Below are 14231 nucleotides of genomic sequence, written 5' to 3' on the forward strand. Positions count from 1 at the left end.
AGCATCTGCCGATCAAGACCCAGGCCGTGTTGGTCGGGCGCCAAGACCGGGTGAAGAACAACCGTGACCCAGTGACGGAGGCCGGGTTCTGGGAGGCTTCATGGCATGGGGGCTGCATAAACAGCAGGCCCAATCAGGGGACTCGGAAATCGGGTGTAGAACTGGAGGGCGAGGGCGAGGAAGCTGGGGACTGGAGAATGCGGAGAAGCTTGCTACATGGTTCGTTGTAAGTGGAGCTGCAGGGACCAAAACGGTGGACAGCCATTCCCCAAGTTCCAACCGGGTTCAGCTCGTTTGATACAGTTGCGAATTGTTTTCTCTGGTCCGTCCCGGAGAGAGGAAAAAAACACAAGCAGAAGGAGCTAGTATCTTGGAGGGAATAATGGTGTCCGAACTGCAACGACACTTGCAGCATGGCCCGAGCAGTGTTGATCGCCCTTGAGAGGATGGGCTCTGGTGAGTGTTGTGCGTGCGGAGAAGATTACGAGAGCCTGTCCGTTGGCTCGTCGACTGCTTTCGGCAGTTGGTACGCATCTCTTCCGTCCAACCAGCCTGAGCGGTACCGTACAAGTACCGCCTCGAATCAGGGAAAGCTTTAACAGTGCAGGACAGGGTTGACGATCCAGGTTAGCGGGGCGAAAGCGGCTCGCAATCGCCTAAGTTGTGGTAAAACCGTGTGATCGCCGATTGCTCCTGACTCCTGAGGGGTTGGACTCCATGGAGCTTACCTCAGCAAGGTGTAATCAGCCAGGTAGGGCATTTTGTCTGTCTGACAGAAATATCGAGGCACAACCAAAACCCCGTTGAAGATTGAGGATGGGCATGGCGGGATGAAGGTATCCGGATGACCTTGCGGTTTCTCCACGTTTTGGCGTTGAGGACAAGGCCAAACATGCCCGGGAGACTTTGCCCCGCCTCCGCAAAATGTGTGGTCCGTCACACTAGCGTCCGTGCCAAGGAAGAGGTGGGACGGTGTCGTAGGTACTTCACAGATGGCCTCAAATCCATAGGTATTCACCAGGGAGTCCTCGAGTCGCATGTTGTGCAGTGTAAGATCTCTGCCATCACAGTATTGTTCTGCGCAGGATGTATTGTATGTACATATATACAGTACACTTACACCTTGAGGCTCTCACGATATAATCTGTGCGACCGCGCCCCTCGAGGTACTGTACCCGGCCAGAGACTTAACAAAGGTGCCTGCCTATGGATGTACAATAGCAACCTGGGACGTAAGAGGATATCGTCCGATTCACTACCTTTCTATTTTCTCGCGTGACTCCAAAACTCCGAGCAATGATGCCAAACCCAGACTCAGCCGGCGATATAAACACAATACTAGTACCGTGACCGACGCTGGCACTCCAGGATTCCTCACACGTCAACCGCCTTCTTCGCCGCAGCCTTTTGCTTTTTCAGCTTCGCTTTACGCTCAGCAATCTCCTTATCAAGCTTATCGTCATTGCTTTCCGGCAGCGCCTTTTTCGCCTTCTTCTTCGGCCGCTCCTCCTTCGCCTGTTCTTCCGCGGCCGGTTGGGCGTCCCCATCCAGTGATTTGCGCTTCTTGCCAATGTTGGGCTTTTCCGCGCCTTTCCTACCAGGCAGTGCGCTTGGGACTTCCTGCCCGTCAGGGACGACCTTTGAATCGTCCAGCCACAACTCGTCTGTTTGGTAGATTGGCAGGGCGGCCGTCTCGGGTCCCTTGACGTAGATGTTGCGTACGTTTTGCCACTTTTGCGGGACAAACCGCTCAACTAGTTCGCGCACCACTGTATCAATGTTCTGTGCCAGCTTCTCCGGTTCCCAGCTCGCATAGCCGACCTTGATCGCCGTGTTGTTTGATGGGCTGAGGTGGACCAGCGCCGCACCGACAGCTCTCTGCACCTCGGTGACAATTTCGGGAATAGGCCGCGCATTGACGTTCTCGGCCGGGTCACGCTTCTGCTTCTTCCCTTTGGGGGCTGCCACTCGCTTGCCGTCGACCTTCTCTCGTTGCGCCATCAGCACGACCGGCACTGGCCGTTTTGTGGTAGTCTTGTAGAAGGTCTTGCCGAGGGCCTTCGGCAGACGGTTGATGATCCTGTCGTCGGCGAGGAAGACATCGTGCTCGCTAAAGAGCTTTCGCTGGGCCTCGTACGCCTTAAACTTGGCCCGTAGGTGGCTGATGTCGATAACCCTGCCGATTTTGGCCCTCAGCTCTTCTGGGAATTCGTCCGCGACAGCATTCTTGTACCACCGCTGCGGATCAGCGGTTATTAAGCAAATGCTCGTTTCTTCGTTTGTATTCAGAGGGTTGGGAAGGACAATTTTCCCTGGTTGAAGGCCTGGATATTGGTCAGTCATTAATACCATCGTATGATATGATCAATCCTGAGTCACACATACGGTGCGAGTCGTGAATATGCTTCTTTGTTGTAACGGTGAGCCAGACGGGCGTCTCGGCGACCGCGGACTCTTCATCGGCAAGCAGATTCTGCTTCCCGTTGGCGGGCCGTGATGCTGCGGCTTTCTTAATGTGAGCAACGAGAGCCCGGCAAGCCTTGAGAGTCTGCTCAGGGTCCACGGGGACAATTCCACCGTCAGCGGCCTTTGTGATGGCCTTGGATTGCGACATATTCGGTGACGGACAGAGATCGGTGGTTTGCGGTGCGTCGTTGTCGCGCCCAGATTTGGCATGCTACTTTTTTCTGGGTCCACGGCTGGATCCATGGATGGAAATTTTGGCTTATCCGGGCGTCGTGTTTTTCCGCTTATCTCGGCAAGATCCGATATCTTGGGACCACTGACAAGGCACAGTGGCCACCTACCGGAAAAGGTAGGTGGGGCTACTGGTGGTTGGAGGAGAACGGCTGGCAGGGCTGGCAGACAGTGTTATTCGACTGGACTGTTCACATTGACTTTTGTTTGTGCTCTCGCTGTGTTGACCTTGAGCATCCTCGCTTTTGGTACCTCACTCAAACTGCTCATTACTACTGCTATGTCGGCTCGCTATCCCATTCGTCTATTCCATGATCCATCACGACATCAACATACATAGAGACGTTCACACTCTCATCCGCATCCCAAATCGCTCTTCCCATTTGCCCCTCTTCCATTCCCAGCAAAGCCAACATCAATCCTGGCGATGGCCCTGCAGGATATGCATCCACAAGGGCGCAGAAGATACAAGAAACATCAACGAACCAATTGTACACTGACAGAAACGACGCCGTCCGCTATGCAAGCCCCAAAAGCAGGCTGGTGAAGGTTACAGGGCAGAGGCCAATAAATGTTGGAATAGTGCAAGACGGAGACAGGGGTATTGGGTATGTGAACTTTTCTTTCAGCACAAGTGCAAGCAATCCTCCCTTTCCCATTGCCGACTCCCTTTACAAGGACCGGGATGATTGCCAATCAAGATGAAAAGAACACGAGGGGAAATAGGTAAGTGGAGGCATTGACAGCACTTAGGGGGTACGTGGGCGCTTCCAGTAGTATTGCTGAGTCACACAGAGTCAGCTGCTCAACTTTCCAGTCATGAACCCTAGCGGAAGAGACTAACCTTATGCTGCTTCCTGCAGGCTCTTAAGCTCGGCTTCCGCAGCCCGTCAGTGACAGCCAGCCGTCGCTGCTCGTCCGTGTCGAGCTCGGGAATATAATAATACTCGCTCTCAAGAGGCTTGCCAGCGGCGTCTTTACCCTGTCGCCTGATGATACCAACGCACTTTGTCGACTCGATGATGATGCGTAATTGGTCTTTGGAGAGGTCATTTCGCTCGTCCGAGGGCAAGTTGCTCATAATAGTCGAAAGCGGGGTCGACGAGAGTCGCGAAAAAGCAAGTTGGTTGATTACGTGGTTGGTGATTTTGGCCGTCTTCTCGGGATCCAGACCACTGGCTGACGCCGGCGTGGCGGCCGATGTGCCCGTCTTGTCGCTGGTATTGGCGAGCTTAGCGTCTGGAGAGAGGGACGGCTGAAAAGAAGCACTAGATGCAGCGGCCGAGACCTCGGACAACGGATTCCTAGCCGAACGTTGTTTGATTGGCGAGAGTGTTGAGAAGGAAGCAAGCCGGCCAGAAAGGTTGGCTCCGAATGGGCCAAACGAATGAATAATTGGATCATTCTCCTCGTCGGGATCGTTCTCCACGTCTGATTGGGGCTCACTCAGGTCGCTGGAAAAGCTCTCAAGAACATCAGACGGCAGCTCGGGTTCCACCTTGGCGGTACTGCTTGGTTTCGGCGATTCCTTCTCGTCTGCGCTGGCGTCCTCATAAATCTGCACTGCGGCGTCGTCGTGATTGCCGCTCCCCAGAAGCACGCTGTCGAGGCTCGAATTCGATGCGGACACATTGGCCGGCGTGGGAGATTCGGGACTTGAGATGCGCGTCCTCCGCCTCAGTGGGCTCCCTTGCAGCTCTGAGGCGTCAGCACCCCTTGGCATTCTCGGCCGTGGGGACTCGTCCCAGGAGGAATCGCTCAGGTGGCCCAACACATCCGGATCCTTATCCCGACGCGGCCACTGGACAAATACCCTGGCATCTTGAACATCAATCATGATTGCTGTACCCTCAGACTCCGAGACAAAAGATTCGTCCTTTGCCAAATCCCACGTCTGCCCTTGGCAATGGAGCTTCAAACCGTTCCAGCCGGTGCAAGTGATCTCGATTTTGTTGGGCTCGAGAGGTTGGGTGGCAGCGATATACCTGGCCTTCACATGGACTCTGCTGATCAGACGGTTTGCCGACAGCTGAAAGTGGGACGAATTGCTCGATCGTCCCATCAGGAGCGGCTCGCCGTTCTCATTCACCTCGACTGATCGGACATCTGAAAGGGGAGCACGTTCAGACGCCGTCGACTCGGTTCGTTTCGGCACTGGACGCGCTTTGACGCGTGGGGGACTCGACGACAAGAGGCCAGTGCTCGAGGTTGGGACTGGCGTTGGATACTTGAGAAAAGCATTTGCGCTAGCCTGCCGTTTATGGGGCCTCGGAAATCCTGGGGAAGAGGAAAGAGGCTCAAATGGAGGAAGAAGCGAAGGTGCAGGGCGCTTTACGCCTGCCGTGGAGGGCAGGGTAGGCTCCGGCGCCTTGCTGGCTGCCGAGGGCGACGAGTCCATTCTCCTGCTCGTCACGCCGTGATCATGACAGTTATTGTCGAGAGCGAACCGCTACAAACCAGAACCTTGGAAAAGTGGGAAGCCGAAGGTCAAACTCTGCCGTCACGTCGGAACGCGTCAAGTGCGGCCTTTGTTCCGCTTCGAAGACCGCGAAAGTATGGAATGGGCCTGTGAGTTGGCGCAGTGTCTAATTAGGAGAGAAGAAAGAGTCAGACGCAAAACCGAAACCAAACCGAAGATCGAAGAGAAACAGAATTGTTTCTCCAAAAAGGCCGGCTTGTGAAGGTGGCCTGGTTAGAGGAGGCCTAAAAGTATGCTGGGGAGTGGGGATCTGGTATTTAAGAGCTGCAACGCAGTGGTCGCGGGCGTGTCTTCGGGACCGTGGTCTTGCCTGTTACAGGACGCGATTTCGTGAGTGAGGACCCTTGGCAAGCGCGATTAGCGTGGACCCGGCCCACCCAGCCGAAGCGCGTTTTTGCGTGCTTACAGTGCTAATCCTGGGCGTATGTTAGGAAAGTCAATTGGGCCACTCACCGCCTTTGGCGGGCGGCTAGGCGGATCTAATCATTCTGAGCTTCCACTAAAATGACGTACCGCCAGTGTTCCACTAGAAGCCCAAGAGGACAGAACACTGATCAGGGGCAGAATGGAACGCATGGAATCAGATAATCTGATTTCCTCCTTGTTCAATTGTCCTCCATCTTGCAGCCATCCGTCGTGAACATAGTAATCTATCTGACAATGGCCATATTACATCTACACCGTGTTGGAAAGCACCGGTTCCCACTCAGCGAACGCGAGAAATTCTAGGCGGACATTAAGGCACCAGCCTCCTCACCACCCCGCTCCACTGCTCCATTCCGGACGCTTATCCCCTCGCAAAGAAGCGTGCTTTTTTCAGGATCATCGAGGCCAATGGAGACAAGACGGGAGTCCGCAGCTTGGCGCTCATCTGGGGACCGCATCGACATGCGACGTTTTTCTTAGCATTAGCAAGCAGATGCAAGTTAAGAACAGACGTAAAGGCCACCCACGAGCGCACGCAGACAACGCAATGTATGGATACTCCTTCCCAGCCCAGGTCAGTGTCACAAGCAGAGCCAAACGAACAATAGACAGATAGTGATGCATAAGGTGAACCTCGATTTGCGCAGTGTACAATACCATACCGAGCCCGCGAAGAGTCCCATGATTCGCTTTACCCTTGCACTATGACCAGTGACTTGCGGCACGCAACCAAATCGCCTACCGAAAGAGATATCCCAAGAACCCTGCGCCATCCTTCCCATTAATACCCAGACGCCCAACCAGCCTACCCAAACCGACACGCCAGTTCAAACAAAGGAGGTTAGGGGAATAGGACTAAATGGCAACCTCAAAGCTCATCATCGCCCCCAAGTCCTGGACGAGGCTCAGACCTTCCCCGTTGACGGTTTAGGGGCCCAAAGAAGCTGTCAAACACCTCCATCAACAGTTCGTCGGAAATGGCCATGTGAGCGCCCGGAGCAGTGCGGAATTTCAGTCCGCCCTTGCGGTCGAGCTCACGCAGACCTAGCCAGTCCTCCGTGTACAGTTTGCGGGCACGGAGAGGCGTGTGTTCCGTGCCATTGACTTCCTCAAACCAGGATGTCTCTTTCGGAATCACCTTCTCGTCCTCCTCGAACATGTACATTACGAAACTCTCCAGCTTCTTGATGTTTTCCTTGTACGTTGCGTTCTTCACTTCCCGCTCGTTGTTGATATCCGCCAGGAAGTTGGAGTACTTGAGGTAGTCCTCGTATTGCTCCGGGTCGCGGAAGTACTGCGCGGGGACCAAAGTGCTCTGCACGCTGCCCCAGGGGGAACCATGTATCAGCCCCATGGCAATCTTGCAGATAAAGTCGCTCGTGTCGCAGTCGCCGAAGCGAATGATGCCGTTGTGCTGCGAGCCAAATGTGACGAGGCTGCGCACGGGCGGCTTGTTGCAACGTTCGACGTATGCGCGGAGGAACTGGCCGCCCTGCGAAAAGCCGAGGGCATCGATAGCGGGCGCTGTCGAAAGGATGGGATGTGCGGCGATGTCGGCACATGCCTTCGCGATATGTTCCGTGAGGTTGCCGATAAACGAGTCATAGCGGTCGCGCGGTCCGTACTCATCCATGCGAATCGGGTAGACAAGTGTGCCTGGGTGCGCCTTCTCGGCGAGCTCGCCGACGAGACGCATCCCATCGGCGTTGTAAGCGTCACCCAAACCTGCACAATTACCATGTCAGCACTCGGTCGGATACCTTTGGGGTGATTCAAGCTTACCATGCCATATTACCAGCGGCAGCGGGGTGTCATCATCGTCGCCGTCGTTAAACCGATGTACAAGCGACTCGTCAGACGAGGCTGCGAGGAGGGACCCGAACCTAAGGAAAAGTAACAGTCGATGCAAGATCGACATATTCGGATGTGTTAGCGAGGAAATATAGGCAGAAATGTCCTGCAATACACTCCGAGCAATAGCAATCGAAATGGAGATGGCAGGTCGAAGATTCAGCTCGGCAGCAACGTATCGAGGGAAGGCGAGGAAAAGGCGTCGATGGAGTGGTCCCGACGAAGTATGTACCTCTGTAGCAGTGGCGGTGCAGTTTGCTTGCCAGCAACGTTCCAGTTGACAACTGCCCCACTTTTCCTTTCACGCGCCCCAATTGGCCGAGGTCAGTCTGACGACGGCCCGGACGGGGAAAGTCCACTCCCAACCCCGACTTGAACGCGGCATGGCCCGGACTCCATTTTGACAGCAGCTCCCAAGTCCCAACCTCACTTCGGTTCCATTCCATAAAAAAATTTATTCTCATCCTCTTTGCAACAGACAAGACTCCGTCGGGGTTCCAGATTGAACCAGGTGAACTTGCCCTTAACACCAGTTGTGTCCCTAAGGTATGTAAGAGAACCTTTCTTTCTGCTACCACTTAGCACAAAACTCAGCGACACCATGATGATATCAGGTTACAAAATATGTTTCAAGACGGGGATGAGATCTCAGTGATTATAACTCAAACCTCCTGACAGTTGAGACTGCTTGCCTCGTGTCGTGCCTTGCTCTTTGGCAGCCAATTACTAACCGGACTTTAGAGCAATCTTCTCCATTACTAAGCCCTTTCTCTTCAAAGGGTCACACGCATCGGATCAGTCGCATCGTCAAGACCTGAGAAGTCGACGCATCGCACTGCCTTGCGTTCAACCTACGACCACACCAACATTTCCTGCTGAAGCCGCTCCGATCACCTGCACGACTTCAATGTGACAAAAGTGAAGTCTCGAAGGGTGCGCCACTCGATACTTACTACTTAGGTACCGTTAGTGATTCAAAATGAGAACACAGCTGTTCCTCCTGCTAGGTCACTCCAGTGCCCTACATCGGTCATGTTCTCTTCCAAATGCATCAGCCTTTTGGCATTGTTCTCATCTTAGGTAGGTCGAACCTCCTCCCAAGGTACCTTGCGGGTTGAACTCGCTCAAATCGTCTCATTTGTCGCCTGCCGATACCATGCTCTGCTGTATCTCCAAACTCCCATCAATCATCCACATCCCGAGGCTCAAGCTTCTCCCACACCTTGTTATACTCCTCCAAAGTCTGGGTCCTGAACTCCGTTGGCCTTGAGATGGGTAAGAAGCTCTCCTTGCGCGCTTCAAACTCGGCCAGCCTCTTCCTCGTCGCTTCGCGGCTCACGTTGACGCTATAAATCTTGATTCGGTGGCAGCTGCTCGTCACATGCAGGCCCCAGTTCCAGCTTTGACGGACCTCCATCGGCTGCGTGTTCAGACTGTTATCCCAGCAGCGGACGACGAGTTCTGTCCAGCCCTCGTGATCGCAAGGGACAGAAACGGACCAGGCCCTCCACGTCCATTTGTGCTTGGCTGACATGTTCTCTACGGGCACCATATACCACACCCGGCCACCGTCCGCCGAGACCTCAACTCGCTCTGGCCACCGTCCGCCGCCGGAATAAGCCCAGCCTTCGGTAATATCAACAATTAGTTCACTGAATCCTCGGTTGCAGCCTCGGGTGTGCTCACCTGTCACTTCAATGTGGCCATTGTGTACCACAACCTCTTTCTGCCAGGGCGTCATGATGGCACTGCTCACCGGCATCTCCTGGATTTGGATACCCACTGCGACCACTCGTTAGTCCGACCTCTTACAGTGGCACTGTGTCAGGGATTGCGAAATCTTTCTTACAGTGAGGCAGCTGGTTATGCTTGCCATACTGCTGCTGGAAGTAAAGATACTCCCTAGACTGCACCGGCGCACGGCTAGGTGTATCGATGGCTTTGATACGGTACAGCCACTTGACGCTCCGCGCGCCAATGTAGCCCATGACCACAGCTCTCAGCGGGGCTCCGTGTATCTTTGGCAGCGGCTTTCCGTTCATCTCCCAGGCAAGGAGCACCTCGTTGGCCTTTACCTTGGACCACGGGACCGAGACGACGTAATTCATGAGCTCGCCGCCCTTGAAGTAGCTGTCGGCGCCGTACAGCTCGAGATGCTTGCCGCCGTCCTTGAGCCCGCCGCAGTACTTGATCACCTTTTTCAGGCTGACGCCGGTCCACAAGGCGGTGCTGATTGCCCCTTCGGCCCAGGGGGCGTTGATCATCTCGTCCCCTTCGCCCGCGAATTCCTGAATCTGCTCGAAGCGCCTGGTGCCGCTGCATTGGATGGTGACGAGCCTGGACACGCGGGGGAACTTTGACTCGTCCTGCAGGTCGGCCAGAGTGAGCTTTTGCGGGTTATTCACGAGGCCGTCGAGGCGGAGATCGAATGCACTGGGGTCAATGGCCGGGATCCCGCCATGGTTACGGACAAAGTGGAGCTCATTGGGAGTGATGGGATCGTTGATGAGCAGACCCTTGGGCGGCTCGCCGTTGTAGGGGAACTGGAGCAGATGGAGCATGCCAGAATGTTTCTCCTAGTTTGACTTTAGCGGCCGCGGTCTTTCTCAAGCTGGCGGTGTCTCCATTCTCATACTTTGAGCACAGTCTCCCAGCTCTCCTCGGGAACGTTCTCCAAAGCTCCTCCAATGGCTTTATGCCACAGCTTCCATCTCACGCCCTCCAACACAGGGTTTGTGGGCGGAATCGGCCCAAGCTGGAACTCGGGCGGTGGTGGAAATTTATACCGCAGGAAGCGCTTGTGAGCCTTGGCTTTCTTGTCGGGGTAATCCTCCCACTCGACATAGCCGTGCCAGCCAGGGCGCTCTTCCTGGACCACAAAGGTAGGATCATCCTCCTCGGCATTTTCGCGGAGTTGCAACTCCGTCTCATTAGGGTCTGCCGTCTGCGGCGAGTCTAGGTTGATTTTGACATCGCTCTGGTTGCGAAGTCCCAGTTTGGCTGGCTCCAACCCTTGTTCCAGCAACCATTCATCCGGTTTCTTCAAATGGACAGGTAGGAAATGTCAGTGGAATGCAGCAAGATCTGAGCCCCAGGGGCTGAGAATGCGGAGTGCTCACCGGTTCAGTCATTTTCTGTCTGTGAGCTAGGGCAGCGTCCATGTTCCAGTCTCTAGTATTGCTATAAACAAGAAGCTCACAAGTCGACAGACAGTGTCCAAACTATGAATCAAGTGAGGAGCATTTAACGGCCGACGCGCGGGACGTTCTGCTTGGTGTAAAGCAGGTTGATGACTGCCGGTTACTACCTTACCATGTGCCCTAATGCTGCAGCTTTTCTCCATGGAGGGCTGGATTACTTCCAGGCCGTTATCTGGCGGGAATAGCTACCATCCGGTTTCAAGCTCCATCTAAGTTTGAGCAATGACGTTTATATACCTGACCAATGACGGCATGGATGGCACCCTACGGACGATGCTTCGTGATAATGGAGCGTGATAATGCGCTCAGCAGCACTAGTGAGGTGGTCATTGGCATTATTGATTGGAGTTGTGGATCGGGGTTTCTGACTCCTGAGGATGATGCAGCTTGTGCGGGCAATCGTTCGGATTCCAAACATTCCGGAATATCCACACTTGAGCCACATCAAGAATAAGGTATCTACCTACAAGCAATGACAATACACGTAGTATTCTGCTGATGAGCACATACGGCCCGGTAATCTTGGGTATGCAGTCCGCTCACTAAGCCAGTGTAGCACTCTGTCATCCCCGTCCCTCCCAATAACCACTCCGACTGGCCAACGTGCAAGATGCCGTCCTATAGTTGTCTGCAACCACTCGGTATTCGTGGATAATTCAAGCCGACATGCATTACCAGTTGCACCTTTGATAAGCGCAAACGCGCATGACCAACGACGTTTCTGGTTCACCTGATCCGACAGGACCGAGCCGGTTCAGATCACTCAGGCTTCATGTTTACGTCCACAACCAACCGTACCTGACCAACATCGGTAGTAGCGGCACTTGACCTTCACACCAGACAAGTTGGATGATATAACTACGATAGGCATTACGCTCGAAGGTATTTGTACCTATATTGAGGCATTGAGAATAGGCAAGCTACTGTGGAGCTAATCTAGTTGCCTGTCAGTTGTATTTTTCAAGGGTAAGGCATAGTTAGTGGATACTGGACAGAAAAGGATGACTCGTGATTCCTAGGCAGCGGAACGGCTCCGAGTCTGTACATTTATTCTTTCTACCATACTTTCCCGGATGGCTTGAGCTTGGTAACCTATAGCACAACCGCAGGGCTTACGTAGTATCGTTCAAGCCTTTCACATTGAATGTACATTACGTACTGAGGCCAGTTGGAGGAACCCCCCAAGCTATTCCCTCGGCTCATCTTCAGCATCGACACCCCGGAACTCGAAATACCTGTTCCACTCGGGGTCGGCAATCAAGTCCTGCGTGAGTTCCTTCTCGAAGCCGGTGGCGAACTCATTACCCTCATCGTCGCCAGCCGGGGCCCCGTTGCTCCGCACCGGAAACACGACGGTTAGGCCAGCCGTAACCGTATTGAAGGGTATCCGGAGGGCATATGGCTTGGCGAAACCGAAGTCAGCCTCACAGGGTTGCGAGTCGCGCCAGTCGGTCGTCACGTTGCTCATTGGCGGGAAGCTATCGGTACGGAGGAAGAGGCTCGTCTTGTCCCGCACCGGGGCGATGGCGGAGAGCATCTCGTCTAGGGCCTCCTGTGTCATGTTGTTTGTGATTTGGCGTATGTACCTAGTGAGCAAGAGGGTCAGTTACCCTTCACTAGTATTATTCCTGGGTATTTGTTCCCAATGCACTCGACAAGGACCAGGGATCCTTACAGCATACAGGGGTTTCTTTACATGTACCTCGAGCTGACTCGTAGAGGAGTAAAACTTCAGTCAACCTACCAAGCTAGTTTTGAAAGAGGAGCTTCCGAGATGACCTCCTTTGCGGTACGCTGGGGCACGGGAGTCTGGGTGCTCATCCCTAAGCCAACAACATTCCCCTGAATCCGTCGCGGAACAGGCGGGTCATGGAATCGTCTCCGCATATCGACAGCCTCACCCCAAAATAGCTGTTGTTCAGGATCTGGTTTGAACAGCTTGGCCCTGTGCTCAGAAAGGATCCGCCAGATATACGCGGTGAAGGCATCGTAGCTCGATATCCAATACCTCCCATCAGCAGGGCTCGCCAGCTTCTTCAATTCAGCCGCCTTGCTTTTGGGAAGATGGAACAATAGCCATTGACCTATCCTGCGATCTGGGTGCCGCAAGGGCGGCGTAGGTCCATCAACACGTTGGTCCTCCGGGGGATCGGGCTTGGTGAGTCTTGAGAGGTCCAGGCAACTCGGGTCCCAGGGTGGAAGATTTGCCCCTGCAACTTCCGAGATGTCGGGCTTTCCTGCTGATGTTCTCCAAAGAGCAGCGCAATTGTCGGCCAACTGGTGAAGCTCTCCGGCCCACCCCATCACGTCATTCGCATAGTGGTGATGGTGCATCATAAAGACAAGGCCGCCGCGGATGAAGGTCGCCTTGAAGGCGGCAACCTTGGGCTTGTTTGTGGGCTCTGCTTCGGGCTTCTCGCCGTACGTCATGGGTGCCACACACCAGGTATCCAGATTGCCCAGTGCTTGCGAGGCGAAGTGGCGCTGCTCGAGCTCTTGGAACGATGGATACTCGCCTTCATCTTCAGGGCCATCCAGATATCGCACGTGGAACTGGACGGTGCTGTCTCGTTTCTTGTGAAAACATAAGCCGCCATCGGGATGCTCCTCGATCACGCCGCAGAGCTGGCGGCACTGGCTGAGAGTCACTTCAAGGCCACGCTTCAGGAGGCTGATGATTTTGGTCTTGTTAATGTCCGGGTCCGAGAGCTTGAAGAAAAGGGCATAGTTGTTATACACCTGGCCTACGCAGTAATCCAGAGTAGACAACTTGAAGTATTCGTCCACCGAGTCAGACTCCCAGCTAAGTGGGTGAAACTCGTAAACTTGGTATGTGGGCATGTTGCTACTAGTAGTAATTCTCACCCGGTGAAAGATGCCGTGGGGGTATAACGATGGATTGACAAGCAACATGAAGACAGCTGCGAGACGATCCGTGTTAGATATACGTATACCGTACAACGGGCCCCCTTCAAGCTTGGTTACCCATGATAGGTGACTCGGAGGACATTGAGGAGGTATCTGCATGTCAGCCTTGGGTGTCATTTGCAACATCAATCAAAAACTGGACAATGGCGCAATTGAAAGCAACAAGACCCTGAGGAGCGTAGAAGAGTGAGCTGCATGGTCAACGCCAAGGGGAGATGGTCAGCCAACCTACCTAATCTGGTGAGTAGACCAACCACTTCTGTAAATTCACTGCTGCAAGACCGCTGCAAGAAGCTCCAATCACGGCAGATGGTTGATACCGGTAGACGGTAGTTGCTTCCTCAATCCGACTTCATGTTCCCATGGTTTTGAGTCGTTAGTGCTTACCTGCTAGGTATTGTACATGTATCACTGCATAAGGTAACTTACACTTTCAGGCACTCCCAGGACCCGGGTTGTGATGCGCCAGGCCCTTGCCGATGATCCGCGGGATCTGTACCCGCCCGTCCATGTCGGCCTAGGTCGAGAAGTTCGATGTAAGTCACGGGCGTCAGATATAAACCTTACAAGTATAAGGTATACCTACACGAGAAGCGGATGGCCTACATGTACCAAGACAGTTAATAAGCGGGAAGTCGACCGTCGTGCCA

General features: G+C 54.0%; 6 protein-coding genes across 6 annotated transcripts; 1 reads left to right on the top strand and 5 right to left on the bottom strand.

The window, feature by feature from the left end:
• Positions 1-630: 630 nt before the first annotated feature.
• Positions 631-1327, top strand: N656DRAFT_322954 (uncharacterized protein). The gene has a single exon (XM_064809245.1). The coding sequence runs from the start codon at positions 845-847 to the stop codon at positions 1277-1279; it is 435 nt and encodes a 144-aa protein (XP_064667406.1). The 5' UTR covers positions 631-844; the 3' UTR covers positions 1280-1327.
• Positions 1063-2703, bottom strand: N656DRAFT_737442 (ribosomal protein L1). Its single transcript, XM_064812745.1, has 2 exons — positions 2386-2703; positions 1063-2324 (listed from the first exon to the last, which is right to left on the bottom strand). Exons 1-2 carry the CDS (start codon positions 2612-2614, stop codon positions 1375-1377), a joined length of 1179 nt encoding a protein of 392 aa, XP_064667407.1. The 5' UTR covers positions 2615-2703; the 3' UTR covers positions 1063-1374.
• A 743-nt stretch (positions 2704-3446) lies between these two features.
• Positions 3447-5095, bottom strand: N656DRAFT_791676 (uncharacterized protein; the record flags this gene model as incomplete). The annotated part of the gene is made up of 2 exons (XM_064817002.1): positions 3447-3479; positions 3542-5095. The coding sequence occupies 2 exons, from the start codon at positions 5093-5095 to the stop codon at positions 3447-3449; spliced, it is 1587 nt and encodes a 528-aa protein (XP_064667408.1).
• Positions 5096-6470: 1375 nt separating this feature from the next.
• N656DRAFT_800742 (alpha/beta-hydrolase) lies at positions 6471-7520 on the bottom strand (the record flags this gene model as incomplete). The annotated part of the gene is made up of 2 exons (XM_064818041.1): positions 6471-7327; positions 7385-7520. The coding sequence occupies 2 exons, from the start codon at positions 7518-7520 to the stop codon at positions 6471-6473; spliced, it is 993 nt and encodes a 330-aa protein (XP_064667409.1).
• A 1116-nt stretch (positions 7521-8636) lies between these two features.
• On the bottom strand, positions 8637-10584 carry N656DRAFT_800743 (molybdopterin binding oxidoreductase; the record flags this gene model as incomplete). Its single annotated transcript, XM_064818042.1, has 5 exons — positions 8637-9079; positions 9140-9235; positions 9303-10029; positions 10089-10493; positions 10573-10584. The coding sequence occupies 5 exons, from the start codon at positions 10582-10584 to the stop codon at positions 8637-8639; spliced, it is 1683 nt and encodes a 560-aa protein (XP_064667410.1).
• A 1255-nt stretch (positions 10585-11839) lies between these two features.
• On the bottom strand, positions 11840-13494 carry N656DRAFT_715316 (uncharacterized protein; the record flags this gene model as incomplete). Its single annotated transcript, XM_064812036.1, has 2 exons — positions 11840-12239; positions 12398-13494. 2 exons carry the CDS (start codon positions 13492-13494, stop codon positions 11840-11842), a joined length of 1497 nt encoding a protein of 498 aa, XP_064667411.1.
• Positions 13495-14231: the final 737 nt, after the last annotated feature.

The sequence above is a fragment of the Canariomyces notabilis genome, assembly GCF_033297395.1.
Source record: "Canariomyces notabilis strain CBS 508.74 unplaced genomic scaffold N656scaffold_23, whole genome shotgun sequence".
Lineage (NCBI taxonomy): Eukaryota > Fungi > Ascomycota > Sordariomycetes > Sordariales > Chaetomiaceae > Canariomyces > Canariomyces notabilis.

Excerpts from the sequence above, each read along its gene's own strand:
- N656DRAFT_737442 (XM_064812745.1), bottom strand. The coding sequence starts at position 2,614 with ATGTCGCAATCCAAGGCCATCACAAAGGCCGCTGACGGTGGAATTGTC. Across the intron at positions 2,325-2,385 it reads GCATATTCACGACTCGCACC|GCCTTCAACCAGGGAAAATT; the intron begins GTATGTGTGACT and ends ACCAATATCCAG.
- N656DRAFT_322954 (XM_064809245.1), top strand. The coding sequence starts at position 845 with ATGACCTTGCGGTTTCTCCACGTTTTGGCGTTGAGGACAAGGCCAAAC.